Genomic DNA, 24,847 nt, shown 5'->3' with positions numbered 1-24,847 from the left:
GAGATGTGTGTTGTGTTCCAGGTGAGATGTGTGTGGTGTTCTAGGTGAGATGTGTGTTGTGTTCCAGGTGAGATGTATGTGGTGTTCCAGGTGAGATGTGTGTGGTGTTCCAGGTGAGATGTATGTGGTGTTCCAGGTGAGATGTGTGTTGTGTTCCAGGTGAGATGTGTGTTGTGTTCCAGGTGAGATGTGTGTTGTGTTCCAGGTGAGATGTGTGTTGTGTTCCAGGTGAGATGTGTGTTGTGTTCCAGGTGAGATGTGTGTTGTGTTCCAGGTGAGATGTGTGTGGTGTTCCAGGTGAGATGTGTGTGGTGTTCCAGGTGAGATGTGTGTGGTGTTCCAGGTGAGATGTGTGTGGTGTTCCAGGTGAGATGTGTGTTGTGTTCCAGGTGAGATGTGTGTGGTGTTCCAGGTGAGATGTGTGTTGTGTTCCAGGTGAGATGTGTGCGGTGTTCCAGCTGAGATGTGTGTGGTGTTCCAGCTGAGATGTGTGCGGTGTTCTAGGTGAGATGTGTATTGTTCCAGGTGAGATGTGTGCGGTGTTCCAGCTGAGATGTGTGTGGTGTTCCAGGTGAGATGTGTGCGGTGTTCTAGGTGAGATGTGTATTGTTCCAGGTGAGATGTGTGTTGTTCCAGGTGAGATGTGTGTGGTGTTCCAGGTGAGATGTGTGTGGTGTTCCAGGTGAGATGTGTGTGGTGTTCCAGGTGAGATGTGTGCGGTGTTCCAGGTGAGATGTGTGTGGTGTTCCAGGTGAGATGTGTATTGTTCCAGGTGAGATGTGTATTGTTCCAGGTGAGATGTGTGTTGTGTTCCAGGTGAAATGTGTGTGGTGTTCCAGGTGAGATGTATGTGGTGTTCCAGGTGAGATGTGTGTTGTGTTCCAGGTGAGATGTGTGTGGTGTTCCAGGTGAAATTTATGTTGTGTTCCAGTTCAGTAGATCACTCACCCATACTGAACTTCGATTTTGTGCATTTAGTTCGTTTCAAAACTTCAAACACCTAGAAGTTGATTAAATAAAATCAGACATTAATTACAACTTCACACACAACATTGTATGCAATTAAATATTATTTAATACATTTAAATAAATTACTATGACTTATCCAGTGTCTGTTGTTTCACAAGGCAAATTTTCTAGTAATGAATAGTCATTTTCTGAATAGTAATATCTCTCCTGAGTGGTCATCTAAAGCATTAGCATATTCAAAATTGTATACTTACTATTGAGCTTCTTGTTTTGCTATCAAAAAAGGAGTCTCTGTCAGACAAATCAAACCTGTCAGGGAGGAGGAGTACGTGTTTGAGAAGGCAAGATTATAATTCTGGATGACCATAAGTGATAAAGCCACAGGAAACACACCTGTCTGACTCTATAAGTCTCCATTATAAACACTATAAACATTATAAGCGGGGACTGTCATGAGTAGCACTTTAGTGGCATTATTGCACTCTGTGAGTAAATATCCTGGTGTCTGGTAGGTTAGGTATGGCTCAGGCCGAGCAAGCTGGTTGTGTAGCTGGCGGTGGTTCCCTGTTTCATCCTGGTGTTCAGGTCACTGCAGTGCAGTGGCGTTCGAGTCTGCAGATGGCTCTGATCAGGACTGACACTTCTCTGGCTCCTGCATTTATTGGCTTCTTTTCTTTTTTATGAGCCTGTTTGTGTCGGGATTTGGTCGACAACCAGCCAGGGGGACGTGCCCTAACACACACACACACACACACACACACACACACACACACACACACACACACACACACACACACACACACACACACACACCTCACTCCATCCCACAGCCCCTCTCCTGAGCCCAATCACCCATCTGTTGGTCTAAACCATACACACCTGCCTCGTGTTTGGGTTCAGCACCTTCTCCTATCTGAGCCCACAGGCAAGATTCTCCAGCATGCTGCATCTCTGCGCTGACAAAAAGCTGTACTGGATTCCTGAGAAGTGCTTTTAAAGGCTGGTGCTCTAAGTCTGTCTCTCTTTCACTATGTTTACACGAGCCAAAACAATAAAAACACTCTCATCCTCCACTCACGCCTCCCTCCTCCTTCACGATGTCACACTTTCTTAACCATGGTAACCCACCCGTTCCCCTCATCTTAAGTAAACTCATAGAAGGCCATGTTACACTTCAGTTACTGTGGCGGCTGTTGCTAGGTTTGTGATCTATATCAATTCATTAGGATCTGACATCAGCAGTTTGGTGGTGAGGGGGAATTTGAAATAACTGGGTCTACGTTAACTGTCAAATGCATGCAGGATAAAAAGCTTCCTCAAAGTACTAGAGTTACAAACACCCACCAATCACAGTAAGGTTAAAACACAGCCAATCACAGTAAGGTTAAAACACAGCAAATCAGGATTTAGAACACTATGAACCGCTGGGCAGAACTCTCAGATCATTAGAAACTAGCCACTAGGTCCTGCCTAAGGTACAGACTAAGATACAGACTAAAATACAGACTAAGCATGGAGAGGCAGCATTTAGCCATTATGCTGTTTTAATGGAACCAGCTGTCAGAGGATGTTTTAAAATCTAAACTAAAAGGTCCTTATTTGGCCAGGCTTTGGTCCATCTCTGTCCCTCAGATCCTGGTTCTGTTTCTGCCCTTCAACTTTTAAACACTACACTATGCTTTAACTTTTAAAAACCACACTCTGATTTAACTTTAAAACACTGCACTGTGATTTATTTTAATTCTTAATCAATACTTAATCTATTCTAAATCTATTCTGTCTTTAATTTCTTCATGTTTTCAGTGCTTGTTTAGCTTGATTTTATTCACTTTTTCTGTTAATCAGATTTATTTTAGCTAAACTATTAACTATTTTTACACTTTATATCTATAAAAAACTTTAAATGAACTATATTTAACTTTCATTAATTATTTTTTCCTTTTTGGCAAAAACCGTCTGAAGGTGATAGATCTTAGTAGTTGTGTCTAAATCGGAGCTAGAGTAGCAAGCACACTTGTCATGCTCTGAGCATTCAGTGCTAAATTGAGACGCCATAAGTGTCTCTGAAGCTCAGCGGTGAAAGCAGTGATAGTCACTGCTCCAGATCAGATAAAGACATGATAAATGTGTCTGATTAATGTGTCCAATTGTGTTTAAAAGAGTCACTAACAGATCAGATAAAGACATGATTAAAGCGTCTGATTAATGTGTCTCATTAATGTGTCTGTGTTTAAGTGCCACTAACAGATCAGATAAAGACATAATTAATGTGTCTGATTAATGTGTCTGATTGTGTTCAAGTGTCACTAACAGGTGCTGCTTTTCTCTGGAGAATGGGTACGAGAGATGCTTCAAGTTCTCTGTCCTTTTCTCCTCGATGTTTGGGTGAAGGGGATCCGTCACTTTGCTGATGAAGGTGTTGATCTTCTCCACCACACTGCTCCCTTGTTTCACTCCGTACACCTACACAGACCCCCAGGGGAGGAAGAGACTCAGACAGCCGCCGAGAACCCACAGAACGGCAGCAGATTCTGCAGCTCAAAGGCAAACGTTTACTTTTTTGGTTGGCATTTTGAGCTTCATGAACTCTGCTTCTCGGCAGAGAACGTTCCACGGCGCGTGAATCTTCACAAAGCCCACCCCGGGAGTCTTCGTCTGAAACAAAGGACAGAGAGAATATATCCAGTAATAAGACTGTTAAACACATCCACTAATACGCTGTTTATCACCCCTGGATACCCAGCATTCATTCAAAAGTAGCACATTACATTCCCAGTGACTCACACAAACTTCCAAACAGCAGTATGGGCAAGTCAATTGTTTTTAATTATAAACTCCAGTACAAATGCTCACACCACTTTAAAACACCAGAAATGGTTAACACTCTTGAACTAATACTGTTCTGCTGAAATACTCCTGGGAATCAATCAATCAGCTGAAATCAATCAGTATCGCAATCCTACATTTAGATTTTGGTTAAAAGGGTGGAGCTTCATGCACAATGGGTTAAATAAATTATCTCCCTGGTGAAATAGCCATCTTTAGGCACCAAAGTGAAGAGGTACAGGCACCAGTCAGTGAAGAATTACAACTACTGGTCAAACAAACTACCACCAACAGCAGAAATCTAAAGCATTCTCCATGCTAACACCCTCCTCAAGACAAAAGCTAACACCACTAAAGCCCTCCTATGCAGGAGCAGTTTAAGGCCAGACTTCAGATGAAGGCCAGATCCAGAAGGCCCGGCCCTGTAGGTGGACCACCCTGGGGAGGTCTGCTTCCACCACAGCCAATCCCTCCCTGTTTTGTCTTCATATAGATTTTCTGGGTGAGGTACAATAGTACAGATGTGAAATCTGCACAAAGACCGATCTCCAGTCGGGCAGTGACAACTGATCTAGGTTCAGCTTGTGTCTGATAAGCCCGCTGCATAGCGTATGTGAGAAGAATGTTTTAATTCCAGTCATGTAGGCTGTTTTTCAGTCTGCTGTGATATGACAGGGGAGACAGAGCGTCTGCTAGAGTCCCTGCTGAAGTGGATGTGTTTTGGAATTGTACTGTCTGAATCTGCACCTTACTTTGAGATGTTTGACATCAAGAAATGTCAGAAGCTTTCGAAAAGTCAAAGTGTTTGAAAACTGCAGAGCAAATAAATCCCTTTGTGTGTGAAATTTCAACAGGTCTGCATGGCCACAATCTGCTGGTATTTGGCGAATCTGTAAAGAAAGAGTCTTTCAGGAGTCATTTTGGGATAAATAAGGAATGACTCATTGAGGAATCATTGCAGATAGAGTAAAAAAGTAATTCCTCTATAGGTCATCCAGGAAGGGAAATGAGAAAACACTGTTTTACATGGCATAACAATTCCATCTGAGAGGATTATCTTTGACATGGTTTACAGCTGCCTCATTTCAGTGTTCCCAAAGTCAAATTCCATGTGTAACAACTCACAGAGCAGCGACAATACAGACAATTTCAGGACAGGGTGATGAATTTAGAAAAAGGGGGCAAAAACATGCACAGAGTCTGCTGGTGACAGCCTGGTGGTACTGCTTATCAGTGAGATGAAAGACTACTGAAACACTACAGCACCATTCACATACTGATACAGTGGTGTGAAGATGCTGCTTGTCCAGACAAGGAATGAATCCTAAATGAACATCCAAAACTTCCCAAACTGAGGCTAAACACTACAACATTTGTTCTAACATGGCTAACTCGAGTGTGTCTAGATGTAAGCCACTGTCTTCAGCTTCATTTGCAACACACGTGACATCTGCATTAACCTCACACTCCACAAACACGGCCCCAGCAGAACAGAAAACGTGAAGAGAAGAATCGCACAACTGAGAGGGAAAAAAACGCCGTAGCAAAAGGAATGAAAGAAATGACGTGTGCTTCTACGCATCCTCTGAAAGCAAAGCCTCAGACATGACACGCACACACCCAGGAGCTGAGGGATGAACCCTGTTCAACATCCCAGCAAAGTCCACTAAAGTACTGCAAAGACATCTCTGTGTGTGTAAGTGTGTGTGTTTTCAGATTTGAAGGACAAACATGTCTATGGTTGTCCATGTGGACAAATCAGAGACCTATCTTGCCAGCAAAACTTTAGGCTGGTTTTTACAAAAGCTTTTGTTTCAACGAGCAACCATGTTGTCTTTTGGATTCTACATTATGGTAAGAGTCAGGTTTAAGGTTACTGTTATGCTACGTGTGTCTGTGTGTGCACGTGTGATTGTGCGTGCACGTGTGATTGTGCGTGCACGTGTGATTGTGCAGGCATGTGTGATTGTGCGTGCACGTGTGATTGTGTGGGCACGTGTGATTGTGTGTGCACGTGTGATTGTGCGTGCACGTGTGATTGTGCGGGCACGTGTGATTGTGTGTGCACATGTGTTTAAGTTAGCATTTTTTCACTCCCACAGCTACAGCATGTCTAGTGACATCAAAACTTCAGAAATCTGGGTTCCCATGAAGCCCGGAGCCTGTGTTCTGAAGGTGACCCGTGAGGAACTCGATCCCGGACAGCAGGAGCATGCCAGCGCCGCCACATGCCTGTCCCTGCACCCAGGAAGGCGGAGACGTACAGTGGGAACCAAACGGAGTCGTCCTGACAGCTGCTATGCTGCTGCTCTCAGCACTCAGGGACGGTCATAGCTGTGGAGAATTTCACCACGCCACATGGCTGAATGGATTCATGTAGTTAATGTGTTGGCTCTGTGTGAGTGAGCCTTTACGCGTCGGAAACTCATGCACTGACATTGTATTGTGACACAAATCCGGTTAATTCATGGTCGAGTATGAAAGACAGAAGGGTCAAAGGTCCCATGTAGGATCAGAGGTCAAAGGTCTCCCGCAAGTGTAAATTATTCCGCCAATGCCAAACCACAATGTTCCTATTGTGCATGTTCTAAGCACAGCAGCTGTCAGCACGGCTGCGCTCAGCCAAACCACAACAGTACACCGCCCCACCAGCACCACCTAGACCCCCCCACTAGCACCACCTAGACCCCCCCACTAGCACCACCTAGACCCCCCCACCAGCACCACCCAGACCCCCCCCACCAGCACCACCCAGACCCCCCCACCAGCACCACCCAGACCCCCCCCACCAGCACCACCCAGACCCCCCCACCAGCACCACCCAGACCCCCCCACCAGCACCACCCAGACCGCCCCACCAGCACCACCCAGACCCCCCCCACCAGCACCACCCAGACCGCCCCACCAGCACCACCCAGACCCCCCCACCAGCACCACCCAGACCCCCCCCACCAGCACCACCCAGACCCCCCCACCAGCACCGCCCAGACCACCCCACCAGCACCACCCAGACCCCCCCCACCAGCACCACCCAGACCCCCCCCACCAGCACCACCCAGGCCGCCCGCACACTTACGCCCTCGTCCTTCTCCAGCTCCAGGCCCATCTCCCTCAGGTTGTTTTCAAACTCTTCCCGGCGGAGTCGCTTGTCGTCTTCGTGGTGGTCAGCGGCGGATTCCGCGTGGCCGGACTCTGGGTCGGGCCTGGCCGAGCGGGGTGGGGGATGCCGGCCACCTCGTAGGCTGCGGGTCAGGGCGTTGTCGGTGAGGCGGGAGGAGTGTCTCCGTGAGCGTGAGCTACTGTGCTTCTTCACCTGGTAGGTGAGGATGTAATCCACCCGCCGCTCACCGTCCTGGAAGTAGAGGCCATGTCGGCACAGATCCGTCTCCTCCGGGGACAGGGAGCTGAGCAACTGGGGACGTAGAGGAGGGTTCTGCATTACATAAGCTCAGGTGTGTGTGTGTGTGTGTGTGTGTGTGTGTGTGTGTGTGTGTGTGTGTGTGTGTGTGTGTGTGTGTGTGTCTGCGTGTGTGTGTGTGTGTGTGTGTGTGTGTGTGTGTGTGTGTGTGTGTGTGTGTGTGTGTGTGTGTGTGGCTGTAAGAGTGAGTGCAGGGGTGTGCAGGTATGATGTGGTTAGGACCGAGACATTTAAATAACAGCTCTGGGGTGGAATGTACGCTGCTCAAAAAAATAAAGGAAACACTTAAACATCACAAGTCACCTCAAGTCAACCACACTTCTCTGAAACCAACCTGTTCAGTTAGGAAGCAACACTGATCGTGAATCAATTTCACCTGCTGTTGTGCAAATGGAACAGATAACAGGTAGAAATTTTGAGGCAATCAGCAAGACACCCCCTATAAAGGAGGGGATCTGCAGGTGGTGACCACAGACTGTTTGGGTCAGTTTTGCATTTTGTCAGTTCTCTCACTATAGGAGTAGCATGATGCGGTGTCTACAACCCACAGACGTGCAGCTCATCTAGGATGGCATATCAATGCGAGCTGTGGCAAGAAGGTTTGCTGTGACTGTCAGCACAGTGTCCAGAGCATGGAGCAGATACCAGGAGACAGGCTAGTACTCCAGGAGACATGGAGTGGGCCGTAGGAGGGCAACAACCCAGCAGAAGGACCACCACCTCCTCCTCTGTGTAAGGAGGAACAGGAGGAGTAGTGCCAGAACCCTGCAAAATGACCTCCAGCAGGCCACTAATATCCATGTTTCTGCTCAAACTGTCAGAAACAAACTCCATGAGGATGGCATGAGAGCCCGACGTCCACAAGTGGGGCTTGTGCTTACAAGCCAAAACCGTGCAGGGCGATTGGCATTTGCCAGAGAACACTAAGATTGTCAGATTTGCCACTGGTGCCCTGTGCTCTTCACGGATGAGAGCAGGTTCACATGTGACAGATGTGAGTCTGGAGACGCTGTGGAGAAGGTTCTGCTGCCTGCAACATCCTCCAACATGACCGGTTCGGCAGCGGGTCAGTAATGGTGTGGGGAGACCTCCATGTGCTAGCCAGAGGTACCCTGACTGCCATTAGGTACCAGGATGAGATCCTCAGACCCATTGTGAGACCATATGCTGGGGCAGTGGACCCTGGATTCCTTCTGATACATGACCATGCTAGACATCATGTGGCTGAAGTGTGTCAGCATTTCCTGCATAATAAAGACATTGATGTTATGAACAGGCCTGTCTGTTCCCCAGACCTGAATCCAATCGAGCACATCTGGGACATCATGTCTCAATCCAGCTTCCAACGCCATGTTGCACCACAGACTGTCCAGGAGTTGACTGACGCTTTAGTCCAGGTCTGGGAGGAGATTCCTCAGGAGAACATCTGCCTCCTCATCAGGGGCATGCCCAGGCGTTGTAGGGAGGTCATACAGGCACGTGGAGACCACACACAATACTGAGACTCATTTGAACTTGTCTTGAGGAATTTCCACTGTAGTTGGATGAGCCTGTCATTTGACTTTCCACTTTGATTTTGAATACAATTCCAAATCCTGACCTCCACAGGATAATAATTTTGATTTACATTGACAATTCTTATGTTATTTTGCTCTCAACACATTCCAATATGTAATCAATAAAGATTTTCAACTGGAATATTTTATTCATTGAAAACTAAGATGTGTTATTTTAGTGTTCCCTTTATTTTTTTGAGCAGTGTATATTCAAAGTAGTGTAGATTATACAGTTTAGAGTAGCATAGATTATGTAGTTGTTGGAGTGTTTAATCTGCATGATTTGCCTTAATTTAAACATGTGCCCCAAGATAGGCACCTGTTCTGAGAGCCCTGGTGTGTGTCCCACTGCATGCTGGGACATGGGTAATGTTACACAACACGCATGTTGGACACATTTAAGGCAAAAATGTAATGAAACACAAAGACACTGACAGCAAGCAAAAAGGGTAAAACACAGTATTACTGGTACTCTGAATAAACATGGTTGTTATACAGTATTAATAATACTCTGAATAAATGTTGATGCTGCACAGTATTACTAATACTCTGAATAAACATGGTTGTTATACAGAATTAGTGATAGTCAGATGATGAGGATCTTTACATTGTTTTTCTTGTGTATTAATAACTTGACCTGCCAAATTCAGTTCAGGTTGTCATATAAACTCAAGTTTATCATAACCACATTATCAGCAGGGAAAATATTTTCAGAAAGCCAGCTTGAGTATTCTCACAGGACTGACCTAACACCTTTACTATTCCTATCAACATTATGTCACATTAGCTGCTCTCTCTTACAGAGCACAGACCAGCGTTTAATACTCTAGATTTAGTGCTGTAGGCTCTGAGCGTGCGATACACACCTGCTGGCGGCATTTGCAGTCATGTAACTGAGTATCAGGGTGTAAAGACTAACATGATCCACATGAGATATGAGACATGAGACACGAGACATGAGACATGAGACATGAGACACTACTCCAGCAGTGCGTTACATTCCACACATTTACCATCAACTGCACCGATCTCCCAAGCTCACACACACACACACACACACCTCCCAGAGCTCGTACACAGCTCTGCAGACAGGCACTGGGGCACGCTTGCTTACATGCTCCACACACACACACACACACACACACACACACACATACACACACACACACACACACACACACACATACACACACACACATACACACACACGCTTAATACACACAAACATGCTACACACACTACGTACACACATACACTTTACACATACCACACACGCACATGCTATACACATGTCACACAAACACACACACACACACACCCACACACACACTACACACACATTACATACATGCCACGTACATGCTACACACACACGCTACACACATGCACAAGCCCACACCTGCTGTTCCTGGCTGCCTCCTTGATTACTGAGTCTACAGTTAAATTTACAGCAGCCATGTAAGGAATTCTTTGTGCCGGTTTGATGGGAGAAAGCTTGGGGAACCCTATACTCATCAGACACTAGGAAGGAAGTACATGAGTGTGTGTGTGTGTGTGTGTGTGTGTGTGTGTGTGTGTGTGTGTGTGTGTGTGTGTGTGTGTGTGTGTGTGTGTGTGTGTGTGTGTAACAGCCCAGAAAATTCCAGTGGAAAACGTGAAACGGAATAACCCTAATTATAAATACGAATAAATAATGTGAAAAAATCTGATTATGAATGGGAAAATAATTAATCTTTGTGTAGTAAAAAGTATGTAGATCATTCCTAAAAAACTCTGCTTAATTAAATTTAAATATTAATTTTCAAATCCCTAATGGCTAAAGAGTTGTTGGAGTAGCCCTGTTTGAATAATGGCGGCTTTGTGGGGATGAACATTCAAACCAGCAGACAATTAGTGCTGAGCCTCATTAGCATTTTCTCACTTCATCACTTACTCCATCAGGTCCACACATACTGCACTGGTGTAATACCTAACACGGGATATTTCAGACACATGCCATTGTAGCTAATAGTATTTTGGGTTTCATTAAAATCCTGTTAACTATAAGAACAGATCTCTCTCAATCTCGTAACACATATTTGGTAGCAGGTGTTCTGTTGTTCTCCCGGTCACTAACCCTAATTTACAGGATTGGTGTTGGGACTTGTGATGTGTTGAAACCATTGCAAAGTAGGAATCGCCTTCGTAAGTAGCCCTGTGCCCTGAGCAGTACAACTGTGCCCTATTGCACAGATCTAGACTGAGATTAGCAGGTGGACATCACAAGAACAGACATGAGCACTTTGTTTACAAACACGAAACATGACAATGAAATGTGAAAGGGAAGACTGACTGTAACCGTGCCCAGAAACGTCTCGCTGTTATAAACCTCCAGCTCCAAACTAGCACAACTTTCTTTTACTGCATGTACATTTCATATCATCTTTATCTCATTTACTTCCTGTTTGAAGACATTACCGTTAATTACAGACATCAAGGAGAAATGACACACGCTGCACACAACCACGTGTGAGCTTCCAGGGGTTACAGGGCTGCTATTTTTAGTGTCACCGTATTACCAGTGGCTTTCCGTCCCCCTGATCATGCAGGGCACAGAGGGAGTGATGGCTACCCTGCTGGTTCACCTCCAGCTGCTGCTCCAAGCGTTATGAGCTTCTGGGGGGTGATCATTTGGGCCTTTATAGACTATACAGTTCTCCTTCTCCAGAATGGGGAAGTTGGGCTTGAGTCGGTACTTTATATATGTCACGATTATTCAGAACTTCTTCTGAATGACGGGCTTTAGCCTCACCTTTGACCTCAGAAACCTCAGAAAAGCTGCTACACCTCACACGTTTTTCAGAAATCAAAACCAAATAGAAAATATTCATGTCATAGATGCTTGTTAGTGAACATCTGAAGATCTATAATGTGTGCATTTTTTAATTCTGAAGGCTTAAGCAATTGCTATTGAAATACATTTAAAACCTGTGAACGTGGCAAGAATTCGGGAAACTTCAACAGGTGGGAAACTATTTTAGATCCAAACACATATCTGATAAGCTACACTAAAGATCTCCTGAACAGAATGATCAACAATGTGCATCACACACCCCTTGGGGTTGAGATTTTAAGAAAAACGCACGTGAACTGAAACCCAGTTCTGGCAGGCCTCCCCGGGCTGATCCAAGCCCAGGGTGGCCATGGAACTTGGTTCTCAAGTGCGTTCACTGCCCGAGCCCCAGTGGAGGGACCTGTAGCTGAAACAGGGCTTGGAACAGGTTACACAAGACACCGCACACACCTCCTCTAAACTGCTGGAATAACTACGTAAAAGCTTCATGTAGTAATCAGGGATCTTTAAAAATATTTTAAAACCTCATTGTTTACATTTAAACCGTTACATCACCAATATCGATGGGATGTCATTATCATGACCAAAAAGAGAAGAAGTAAACAACCCCTATTTCTTTAAAAGGAGCTACAGCCATGGACCCAGCAGAGCACATGGCCACGCAGATAATGAGCGAGTCTGATCTTTACCATGGACTGCTAACGTCCTCCACAAGGTAGAAACAAATATATGATTCACACACTCACTTGAAATTTGCCATGAAGAATCACGTCTCTTATGAAATGTCTCGGTGTGGCAGTCAGGGGAGGCAACGTGGCCTCAGCGCTACTGCTTGGTTCATCAGCCATCTTCTCATCTCTCCCACTGAACCGCTTCCAACTCCTGCTATTCACCAACTCTATCTCTCTCTCTCTATCTCTCTCTATTTCTCCCTCTATGTCTCTCTCTCTATCTCTCACTCTGTCTCTATCTTTCTCTCTCTATGTCTATCTCTCTATCTCTCTTTCTCCCTCTATCTCCCTCTCTCTTCCTCTCTCTCTCTATGTCTATCTGTCTATCTCTCTCCCTCAAATTTCCTTCTATCGCTCTCCTCCTCTCTCTCTATCTCCCTCTCTCTATCTCTTTCCCTCTCTCTACCTCTCTCTCTCCCTGTCTGTAGCGGGTTAAGCAAGTCTAAATTCTCCCAACTGAACCTGACTGCTACTTGAGAAGAGCAATACACACCGAGCGCTAATTTTAGTCAAACGTTTAACATCTTATATGAAGTTCTTCAAAGAACATAGGTCCTCTCCCTTCTCTCGTTTCCCAGGAGGTCCTCAGCAAATGTTCTGCAAGTCTTTGGGAGTGTAAATCAGTTTGAGAGTTGAGCTGTTATAACGGTGGCCACTTTAATAACTCCTAAAAGGAGAACATTGCACCCCTAAGAGGAGGACACCCGATGCACATGATGTGACCCTACAGCACACAACATTAAGACCAGAGCGTCTGACCTATTTGATGTAGAAAGCTGTAATGTAAAAATATGTTCACAGACCAAACATGGTACTTCTTTGCCTTATGTGTAAGTCTGGCATAGTGTACATAAGGCATGAACAGAGTCGTGCCCTCTGACAGGAAAGACAGGAAAGAGCAGAAGTGGTTTTCTTTTCTGTTTTCATTCTGCTGCAAACATCCAATCTGACAAATACAGAGAGCTGCCTTCCTGCACATGAGGTAGATGAGGTAGCTGAGGTAGATGAGGTACATGAGGTGCATGAGGTACATGAGGTAGATGAGGTAGATGAGGTAAATGAGGTACATGAGGTAGATGAGGTACATGAGGTAGATGAGGTACATGAGGTGCATGAGGTACATTAGGTAGATGAGGTACATGAGGTACATGAGGTAGATGAGGTAGATGAGGTACATGGGGTGCATGAGGTACATGAGGTAGATGAGGTACATGAGGTACATGAGGTACATGAGGTAGATGAGGTAGATGAGGTACATGAGGTTAAACCACTGAATTACTTGCTTTGACATATCTGTGACCCGGTGACATGTTAAAATAACACAGATTAATGCAAAGCATCTAGTAGTCTCTCCAGATGGATGACAAATAAGTCCTCCTGGAGAGAAGACACGAAGCTGCAAACCCAGACTGGGCCGCCTAAAAACGGATGTCTGGCCACAGCTGTAACAGAAGACCATAAACGCAGAACCAGGCTGCAGAATGCAGCCATCTTCCTGACCTGGTTTGTTCACTCCCTAACAGAGAGCTTTGTGAATCCTTCATAATCCAGAGGGGTGGAGTTACTCTAACTGAGCCTCTGCTTTCAGGTCTGCACATAGCATTACAGCCTGAGGATGTCACACCACTGACCAGCCCAGAGCTGACCTGTTCTGCCATGTACCAAACTACCACGATTCACGTCCAGCTGAAAGTGCCCTCCATACAGCCTGCATATCTCACAGCGAGACAGCAGATTCGCTCCTGTGTGGTTTTGGTGACATGTACCACTCTCAGGTCCTCTGCCTTTGACCTGTTCGGTATTCATCCATCTAAACGCAGTAACCGTGGAGATCAAGCCTTTTCTAAAGATACTACACAACTCTTCTTCTTTTTCTCTTCTTTTACAAGCAGCCACCACTCATCACTGAACACTCATCACTGAACACTCATCACTGAACACTGAACACTCACCACTGAACACTCATCACGGAACAATGAACACTCATTACTCATAACCCATCACTCATCACTGAATACTCATCACTGAACACTCATCACTCACCACTGAATACTCATCACTGAACACTCATCACTCACCACTGAACACTCATCACTGAACACTCATCACTCACGACTGAACACTCATCACTGAACACTCATCACTCACATCTCATCACTGAACACTGAACACTCATTACTCATAACCCATCACTCATCACTGAACACTCATCACTCATCACTGAACACTCATCACTGAACACTCATCACTCACCACTGAACACTCATCACTGAACACTGAACACTCATTACTCATAACACATCACTCATCACTGAATACTCATCACTGAACACTCATCACACCACTGAACACTCATCACTGAACACTCATCACTCACCACTGAACACTCATCACTCATCACTGAACACTCATCACTCACCACTGAACACTCATCACTGAACACTCATGACTCATCACTGAACACTCATCACTCACCACTGAACACTCATCACTGAACACTGAACACTCATTACTCATAACCCATCACTCATCACTGAACACTCATCACTCATCCCTGAGAACTCATCACTGAACACTCATCACTCATAACCCATCACTGAACACTCATCACTGAACACTCATCACTCATCACTGAACACTCATCACTCACCACTGAGCACTCATCACTGAACACCTCATCACTCATAACCCATCACTGAACACTCATCACTGAACACTCATGACTCATCACTGAACACTCATTACTCATCACCCATCACTAATCACTGAACACTCATCACTCACAACTCATCACTCACTACACACCACTCCTAAAACAACATTTTATCCTCTGTTATTATTGTGATTTTCCCTCTAATCTGTGGATCTGTTTTAAAGAACATTTGAATTTAAGGAAGTGTTATTCATAAAATATATTATTCTCTTTTATTTTGTGTAATTACTGTGTTCCATGGTTGGTTTGTCCATCAGAAACACCAGGATACACTCCACTACTAAAGGACTAACCTGAGTCAGTTCATCAAGTTTGGATGAAGACCACATTCTCCATGGTGACAGTTTCTATGCCAACATTCAAATGTGTAGGCCCAGTGATGGCTGCCTCAAACAGACAGTGAGAGGTGGAAGGAACTCCATCGATTTTCAACTGTCCTCATGACTGACATGTAACGCTGTCAGGAAAAAAGATGGACTCTGCTAGGAAGTTACATGGAAAGTTCTCCAGCTGACTAAAAACATGGCACCATTTCAGTCAGAAACACCAGAGGACCAGGTGTAAGATTAAGTGTCTGAGTATCTCAGTCTGCATTTAAGTATGTGAGGTCATTCATATGCTAGAAGGTGCCACCTAGTGGTCAGGAGTGATAGAACAAAACATCTCATAAATCAAGTTACAAAACTGACACAAAACAACAAAACAATAAAAACATTTAATGACATTTAATGACATTGCAATTTTAAATAGCTTACCAAAGAATAGCCAAAAAGGTCTTAACCAAAAAAAGTCACAGGATTTCATAACTCTGTGACAAGCAACATCCGGGCAGCGTTTATTTTTAGCCAAAGGGCAGAAAATACACATCACACAAACAAAATAGAAGAGGCCTAGTACACATCAGGCGTCTCCCAGTGGGAGCGACGTGGCAGACTCCCCCAAGCAGGAAAACGGAGCAAAGTTCACTTCTCTCAGGGAACATAAGGATGTGGTCCTCCCACACCACCCACACCACCCACAACACCACCACAAGCTTACAGGACAACCACCACTTATTTGCAGCTCAACCAAATCACACTGCTGTCCACATAAAGGTTAGTACCCTATACACTCAACATTTATCTGTAACGTACATTCACAAAAACATTTTGTGATGTGCCAGTAAAGTAAGTAATACAGTAATACATCCTTAATGCTAAAATCCTCACAGAAACTACATCAGGAACTATTCCAGCTAAAGGAAAATTGTTTCAAGGCTTTTGGTAAATAAACCCCTGCGTGGTTAGTACTGTTACCATTCTCTCTGTGGTCAGCCCTTAGGCACAGAGGCACCTCACTGTGTCACCTCAAACACTCAACACTTCCTCCACTTCACTGTAATCGTATTCATCAAGTATTGTTTGGCACGAAGTGTGCAATGTCAGCTATAAATATGAAACAAAAAGAATTATGTTCAGTACAATTCAGTCGAGCAGCTGAACTCAACAGTTAGTGTTTTCTGGTGACCCACATGTGTCCTTGCTCAGACCGAGCTGCACCGCCCCAGACAGAAGGACCAGGGGGACCTATTCTGTTAGCCCACTCAGTCCGGCTTACAGGGAAATGTAAACATTCAGTGGTGGTACGCCACAACCTGTCAAAAGACCAAGTGTAACTAGAAGGACACATCACAGCCTAGGGGGAGAACCACCCTGGCCCCGTCTACAGAGACTGGCAAAGGAAATATCGCAATGTACAAACATTCTGTCCACCCTTTCAAACAAGGTACAGAGGCTGTGAAAAAGGGGCGGCTAAAATGTGGGCCTATCAACAGAGCAGAGAGAGCCAGAGGACAAATCCGAGACTGATCTACGGGCGACCGCCACTGAGGGTCTGACAACAAAACGTTGAACAAATGTGAAAGTTCAAACACTCCATCAACATTTGATCTCTACTGTGAAAGCACTCCTTTCTCTCAGCTGGGAGCGACTCATATGCTGTATATGGTTATATATGAAGTATTTCAGGCTACTAAAATTGTTTTAAGCTCATTTGCACTGTTAGTTGGTTTGTAAATTGACATGCTGCTCTATTTACTGTAATGTCTCTATTTTCCATCAAACCAATTTGTGTAGTACACGAGTGCTATGGAATATGTACATAAATTATCAAAAATTTTAAGAAATCTTGATCGCAGAGTCATAAGTGGTATCGAACCTGTAATAGTGTGAATCGTCACACCCCTACGGCCCCTGCTGTGGACAGGACATTAGCAACTGTCTTCACCCATGTCAGACGACCCACTCATAGTAGGAGACTTACGACAGAGTCCTGCTGGACGAAGCCGATCTCCTCGATGCCCTTGATGTTGATGATGTCCACCTGCCTGTCTTTGCCGGGGACAGCACTGTACTGGTCACCCTTCATCATGGCAGCTGGGCTGGGAAGCACTGATTGGTCAAAGGGGACAGAGATCACCTGGAGAGAAACACAGCATGAGCAAGAACGGAGAACAACACACACATACACAGACAGGTGCACAGACAGGTACACAGATGTACACAGACAGGTGAACAGACAGGTACACAGATGTACACAGACAGGTACACAGACAGGTACACAGACGTACACTGATGCTAGACTCAGCAAAAAAAAAGATAGATTAGAAAAATAGAAAGTGAGGGGTTAGTGATGAGAGGTGTTGTCACGCATAGTATAGGATACTGGTCGCATCTCATGCTGCTACTGTGTCTTAATGAAAAAGAGTGACTGATGCACACAGACAGAAATAATTAAATATGTTAAATATGGAATATTTGTTGTCTTTAAAAGTAAATCCTTTATCTCCCACATTTTGGGGTTCGGGGCAAATCTATAATCCAAGAGATCATTCACTGTCATATTATCAACAGAAGCAAATAAACATAAACAGCTATCTAGGAGGACATTTGCATTCAGACGCTTTACGCTTTTCTAAGGATCCTTTAAAAAAAAACCTCTCTAAGATAAGTTAAGGATCATGTAAGTATGTTTATAACATCAGACCCGACACTAGCACATGTGAGAATACTGTATTTCCCTATTTGCCCCATAGGCTATTTTTCTGCAGCCGGTTTGAGCGCGTGCAACACGCGAAGCGCTCGTCTGGCTCAGCCAAACGCGGACGGGACTCTCCCTGTACTGCGAGCGATGTGTGCAGGCATCCCCACAGTCTCGAGCCACTGTCCAGCTGCTCTCTATCAAATCGCTATCTCCGAGTTAAAGCTCGCGACTGGCCCCAGCTCCAAATGCTTGTTAGGTTTAAGCCTCTCGGGCGCCCATCCAGTAATACGTTTGACAGTTTAAATAAGCAGACCAAAGGCTTGAAAGGAGTCTCCGTGGGAATGGTTGTTTGAAAACAAACAAACAAAAAATGTCTGAAAAAGGGGGACTTCCTTGCAGACTAATATTAGACTCGTCTCTGCGGAATATGCAGCTTCAATTAGAAACAAACGCACGAACCTGGGGGCAAAGCAGCGAATTAAAACAGCTGCACGCACTTTTCCAGACAGTCTTTAACACCAGTCTCTCTCTCTCTCTCTCTCTCTCTCTCTCTCTCTCTCTCTCTCTCTCTCTCTCTCTCTCTCTCTCTCATCTTTACCGTGGCCGTACTGTCAAAAACATCGATCTTTAAAAATAGAATATTTGCTTTCCCTGCGACATGACCGCTCCTTTTCTTATAATGCATTTGGATGTACACCGAGTCCCTTTAACCAGACTGTAGCTAATGGCATACTTTTGGAAGCACAGTGCTGGACTGAATGGTACGATTCCCTCTGTAGTCACCAATGTCTCTCCAAGAAAACGGAGTGTGAGGCCTTGGCGTGCGCTATTTTTATTTTGACCTTCCAGAGCTAAGCTAACAGCGGGTCTGGGTGACGCGGCTCTCCGGGGGCAGTAACACTTTAAACGGCTGCCTTCACACAGCCCCGCCACTCCCAGAAGTTGGGCTGACTGGACCGGAGGAAAATTCAGCAGTCCTGCTTTCTTTACACATCACAACACTTAGCGCTGGTTGAACACTGAGCACTGGTTAGTTGCATATATTCAAGGCTCCTTGAATCACGTGATAAAACTCTAATCTTTATGAGTTCAGTCCTTTTCTGTAAATAATGATCCCTCAAAGTGAACAGGTAAACACATGGAGAGACTTCTATTTTGGTAGGCGTAAATATGTAGCAATTTAAGGTCTTAAAGCTTTAAGACTTTAAGAAAAGCATTACAGCCCAATCCCCCCCCCCACACACACACATATATCGCTTGAAAATGCTATAAAAAAACGCACACGGTTACATAACCAGATCTACAAGCAGCTTGGAGATGCAATGTGCGAATGGTATAGTTATAAGATGCAATGTGCGAATGGTATAATAGTTATAAGATGCAATGTGCGAATGGTATAATAGTTATAAGCGACCAAAAAATTGAAGTGATTACAAGATTTGCCTGATTTGGCTGGAATCCACACATACTCGATCACTCTATAGCCTATATAAATATATTATGTAAATAAATATATCTAATTCATTTCATATAATTTAAAAGTATATGTTATTATTAAATAATAAAATATTATTTAATAAATAAATTGTATCAAACTTATATAAACTTTCTAGTGTATACGGCCCTTGAGATGTATCTAGGCCTATAGATCTATAGGTATACTGCGCTACCGAATGTCGCGACCTGCCCGGTTCATTCACAAACGACCTTCTCACGGTATTACCCACAACACGCTGGAGTGACACCGACAGGTGAGGTGGCCGGTGCAGGGGCATATCACACACTGCGATACTGCAGGGTCAGTTAACCTATGACAATATCATGGTGGAATGGTCTTCCCCAAGGCTGCGTCACTGTACCGTGCCCTCTACACACAACAGCAGATAGAGGTTTTGCTAGAGCGTTCACTGAATTTAGTTTATCCGATCTTCACGTGCTGTTTTTTTAACTCGTCTAGTTGATTTACACACACGCTCTGTGCACTTTATAGAAAGCTTAAAGAAACTTGCAACAATTTGAATTGCTCCTCTTGTTTTGTGACAAGCAAAAGCTTGATGCTATGTGATGTTACAGAGAGACGTGTGAGACCCAAGCTTAACGCGGAACGGTGAGTACATTTCTCGGGATGCACCCTGCAACCATAAAGACCATTTTGTCCCCTCATTAATACAAATACAGTCCATTGCCAAGTTTGCATTGAGGGAAAAGTGGCTAGCAAAGGAAAAAAAACATAAAGAAAAGCTCATTACCTTTGCTTTAATTTTGCTTTAAAGAGTGTTATTTGCCCTTTTTATCTCGGCCACGCATGTAAATAAGCCGGCTAGCGAGAAGAGCAAAAAACATTTAGTTAATGGAATGAAAAAAAAAAGCTTAAAGCCACCCCCAAAATAACGGACAACTTGGGTGGTATCCGCCGAGTTCGAGTAACTTATTTACAATACTCACCTCCAACGTGTCAGGTTGTGGCCCAGATGAGGTCTACAGGTGAATCAAATCCATCTCGCTCGCCGCGCGCTCCAGAGCGCCGAGGGGGCCGCGCGCCTTTATCTCGCAGTAGCCCTCCTTCCTCTATCAGAGAGGAGCGGGGGGGGGCAGGCAGGCGTCCCAGACGGATGTTCAATTCTGGGTGGATTTTTTAAACGGACTGGATGTGGAAATGCGCTAGAAAACCCGCGCGCCGTCACTGCTAAAGACCCCGAAACCGCCTGTAACCGCGAGGAGCGTCGGGCTTTAAATCACGGACTCGCTGCGTCACGCGCTCTGGTGTGGGGGCAGCTTCTAACAAACCACCCACTTTTGATCGCGCCGTTGATTTATAGTCTATAAAAATGATGTTCGGTTGTAAATGCGCGTTTTCGTAAACGCTTTAGGCGCCCCTCAGCCAGCTGACATTGCGCATTACTGAATTTTAGGAGTCCAATGAATTTACATGTATATGGCGGTCCGGTGTGTAAGGTTCAGTAACTGAGGTTCACTCACTGATTGATTCGTTTATTTGCTTGTTATTGACTTTTGTTTGTGTTTTTACTGTTTGTTTGATTGTTTGTGGTGGTGCTTTTAAAATAATTTCGTAGTTCTTTCGTTTGTAAGTTAATCAGTACATACTAGGCTACAAGATCCTCTTGCAGAAGAAGAGAAAGTGAGTGAGCCACGCGCCGAGTTGAAGAGCGCGACTGAGACGCGCGTTATCTGTCCTCCCACGCCTCACTACTGCCTTTTGGACCACAGATTCTGGGAGGATCCCACGGAAAACCTCCTACAGATTACTGAGAATCAGGTTATGGTGAAGCGTTAATCAAATATGGGTCTTTTGCCTGTGCGTTTTGTACTTTGTGTATTATAAAATCAACTTAATTAGTTATTGTAGAGCAGTGGTTCTCAAACTGTGGTACGCGTACCACTGGTGGTACGCAGAGCACCCCGCGGTGGTACGCCAGATGAACTCGGAAAATAAAAGATGCTTTTTTTTTTTTTTTACACAACACATTTTTTTTTATTAAAACAGAATTATGACAAGTCCTGAAATTCAGAAACTAAAAGGGATTACTCGTATTATGTGCGGAGAAAATGTCGCTAAACAGTTCGACCTGGTGCATCTTTCAAACGACACGGTCACTCGCAGAATTAGCCAACTTGCTCGTTTACGTGCGATATGAGTATGAGGGCATGTCGCACGAAGACTTTTTGTGCTGTAAACCAACCACTACCAACACGAACTACAGGAGAACTACATTATAACATATGTGTGTAATGAGCAGGGTTGCCAAATGCGTGAGACACACGCATTTGACCGTCTTCACACGCCACACATCCGATTTCTCACGTCGACAAAAAAAATCTAGTTTATTTACCTCTGATCCACATCTATGATTCAATGAGTTACTAGTTCGCTCTGGCGCCAACCATCGTGATATAATACTTAATTCGTGTCCATTTTACATCCTCCCGGTAACAATTTACATTCGCCCCCCCGCCCCCCCCCCGTCAACAACTTAAACTTGCCAAACAGCTTTTCCTTTTTTTTTTTGGGGGGGGGGGGGGGGTAGTAGGTGGTACGTGGAGGTTTTTCGTTTGACAGTTGGTGGTACTTTGTCTAAAAAGTTTGAGAACCACTGTTGTAGAGGATCAATCTTCTCATTCTTCTGCTGACTGGGCTATTTGACAAAACTGTAATAAATCATTAATTAATGTTGGGTGTGTCATCTATGGTCAGTAGCTCATATTCACAGAATTAAAATAAGATTTTGTCCCGACACAGCTGGCCTTGTGAAATTTCCTTTGACTATATTACAGATGATATTCAGTGTGAGTGTAGCCCACAGTAACATAAACACACATAACTAGTCATTTAGAGCACACCAAGAGCTGCTTTATACATAGAGCACATCTCCAGCACTGTTATCAGAGGCTTTTAATTAACCGGATCAGGTTCCCATGAAGATATTAAGAGAGAATTCATTAACACAGCTGACTTTCATGTGTAATTGAGTGTGTTTAATACCATCAACATTGAGTGGGCCTTCCCCAGTTCAGAAAGACTGGACTCCTGTATAACATAGAACTGCCTTCTTTAACACCCAAAGAAAGGCTTTATTGTTTTTTTTAGAGCTGTACTGTTAGCTTGCCTAGTTTATGTACATATAACTGACATTGAAATTGGCATGTGAATTACATTATTTGTGTACTTACAAACAAATACAGAATATAAACCAGACAGAAAGACTCCCAAACCATTGTGTTCAAGACTTTAACATGAGATACAGTGCTGACCTGTGAACCCGCTGTTCATTTTAAATGATGTGTTGTGACATTTTATAATGTGTTATGTGCGTTTAGATGTTTATGTTGTGACAAACATCACAAACATCTGCTATTGGTATTTGAGGTCTCCTGTCTGGAGCCACAGTGTTGACTTACATGCATTATAAACTGCTATCCCACCCTGTTTGTATAAACGCTTTAAAAACAAAGAGCCTAAGAGGGTGAAAGCTTGCAAGGGTAGTTCAGAAAACCCTTTGGGGGATCAAACAGGAAACAAACAACACAGTTTTTTACTTCTTTACTTGACTGGCCAAGGTTAGTCTTATCTGCATTAAAATAGCTCATGTGAAATACCATTGAAGACATTTCTGTAGAGGTGCCTTTGAACTAGTTATGAAGAGGTGCCTTTGAACCAATTTTAAAGAGGTGCCTTTGAACCAGTTCTTAAGAGGTGCATTTGAACCAGTTCTAAAGAGGTGCCTTTGAACCAGTTCTAAAGAGGTGCATTTGAAACAGTTCTAACAAGGTGCGTTTGAACCAGTTTAGAAGAGCTGCCTTTGAATCAGTTCTAAAGAGGTGTGTGTGAACCTGTTCTAAGGAGGTACCTTTGACCCTGACTGCATGAAGGCCACCGCAGCGGGATTTGCATGTTGTGTGCTAACCAGGGTCAGTCATGGTCTGGTGGTTAGGGAACTGGTCTTGTGACCGAAGGGTTGTGGGTTCGATTCCCAGACCTGAGGCCATGACTGGGGTGCCCTTGAGCAAGACACCTAACCCCAACTGCTCCCTGGGTGCCAGACTAGGGCTGCCCACTGCTCTGGGCATGTATGCACCACAGTCCCCTAGTAATCACTAGTGTGTGTGTGTGTGTTCTAAATGCACAGATGGGTAAAAAGCAGTGGACAAATTTCGATTGAGGTGAACAAATCACAATTGACAAATATGGCACATTTATATATAGACTTGCAGTATGTTCTGGCTTCTGCTCAGCTTTTGTGACATGGTAAGACTGTGATAGACATGCTTCACTGTGGTTCACTCTGGCTGGTGTAACTAGTTTCTGGTGTGGTTCTGATTTAAAGCATGACTGTGATTGGCTTTCTCACGGGAGGCAGGGTCAGGCAAGGTGAGGGGACTCCAATGATGTTGGAGAATTCACATCAACTCTGGAAAAACAGCAAATGTAGCACAGGCCCAAAGAGCCATGTGTTAAACAGGAGGTGAGGTGCGTCAATGGAGAAGAGAGGTACGTAAAAGGTGAGGAGAGGTGTGTTAAAGGGGAGATGAGGTGTGTTAAAGGGGAGGAGAGGTGTGTTAATGGAGAGGAGAGGTGTGTTAAAGGGGAGGTGAGATGTGGAGGGTTGTGCTAAAGGTGAGTGAGGACACAGACTCAGAGCTCCTCACCTATAATTCCCTATTGTAAGGAGTCATGCACCTTACAGGAGATCTGTCAGTGACAGCAGTAACTAAAAGCTGAGGAACACCTATTGCAGAAACCTATGGGATATAGTGGTGGATGTCTGAATGATTAGGCCTGTATCCTTCAAATAATCATCTCGTTCTGTGCACAGATGGCTGTCCCACTGCAATTCGACGTGCATCCCAGCAAGCGTGCTCTTTTGTACTAGCGTTAGTAAATCTCCAGAGCTTCTCGACGCTGCTTTCTCACAGCATGGATGGAAAAGGGGTTTAATGAACTCCAGCTGGAGTGGATCCCTGGGTCCAAGGGTGGGAACCAGTGTTCTCCAGCACCTCGCTGGTTCAGGACAGGAAAGCGGGGACACCCAGTGGCCAGAGGTGATCACCCATGCACTAATAATGTAGAGAGGTTAAAACCAGCAGCTGGTGACTGAAAGTCCTAGAAACCAAGCCAACAAAATGGCAGGCAATGTCTAGGTTTAGATGGAGAAAGTGCCACTGCTGTTAGTGTGTTAAAGGTCAGGGATAGAGTCGGGGTCATAGCTTGGAACTCATTCCAGTAATGACGTGTGGGTCACTTGTACTCTTGTGAGTAGCGAG

General features: G+C 44.6%; 1 protein-coding gene across 6 annotated transcripts in view; it reads right to left on the bottom strand.

Moving 5' to 3' along the window:
• ano1b (anoctamin 1, calcium activated chloride channel b) overlaps positions 1-20,806 on the bottom strand; it is a 52,856-nt gene extending 32,050 nt beyond the window's left edge. Inside the window, exons 1-7 of one of the 6 annotated variants that reach the window (XM_077022302.1) lie at positions 20,513-20,806; positions 17,348-17,503; positions 6,872-7,207; positions 3,526-3,624; positions 3,281-3,432; positions 1,224-1,278; positions 949-1,000 (exon numbers count right to left, since the gene is read on the bottom strand). In XM_077022302.1, coding sequence (XP_076878417.1) covers positions 949-1,000; positions 1,224-1,278; positions 3,281-3,432; positions 3,526-3,624; positions 6,872-7,207; positions 17,348-17,455 — 802 coding nt within the window. In that variant the 5' untranslated portion in view covers positions 17,456-17,503; positions 20,513-20,806. Of the gene's footprint in view, positions 1-948; positions 1,001-1,223; positions 1,279-3,280; positions 3,433-3,525; positions 3,625-3,753; positions 3,817-6,871; positions 7,208-12,348; positions 12,688-17,347; positions 17,504-20,512 lie in introns of those variants that run through there. The other 5 variants (XM_077022303.1, XM_077022305.1, XM_077022304.1 and 2 more) reach the window with 5 other exon arrangements.
• Between the last annotated feature and the right edge of the window lie 4,041 nt (positions 20,807-24,847).

The sequence above is a fragment of the Brachyhypopomus gauderio genome, chromosome 11 (assembly GCF_052324685.1).
Source record: "Brachyhypopomus gauderio isolate BG-103 chromosome 11, BGAUD_0.2, whole genome shotgun sequence".
NCBI classification, from domain to species: Eukaryota; Metazoa; Chordata; class Actinopteri; order Gymnotiformes; family Hypopomidae; genus Brachyhypopomus; species Brachyhypopomus gauderio.
The sequence above is the reverse complement of the archived record's forward strand: the minus strand, read 5'-3'. Positions and strand labels throughout refer to the sequence as shown.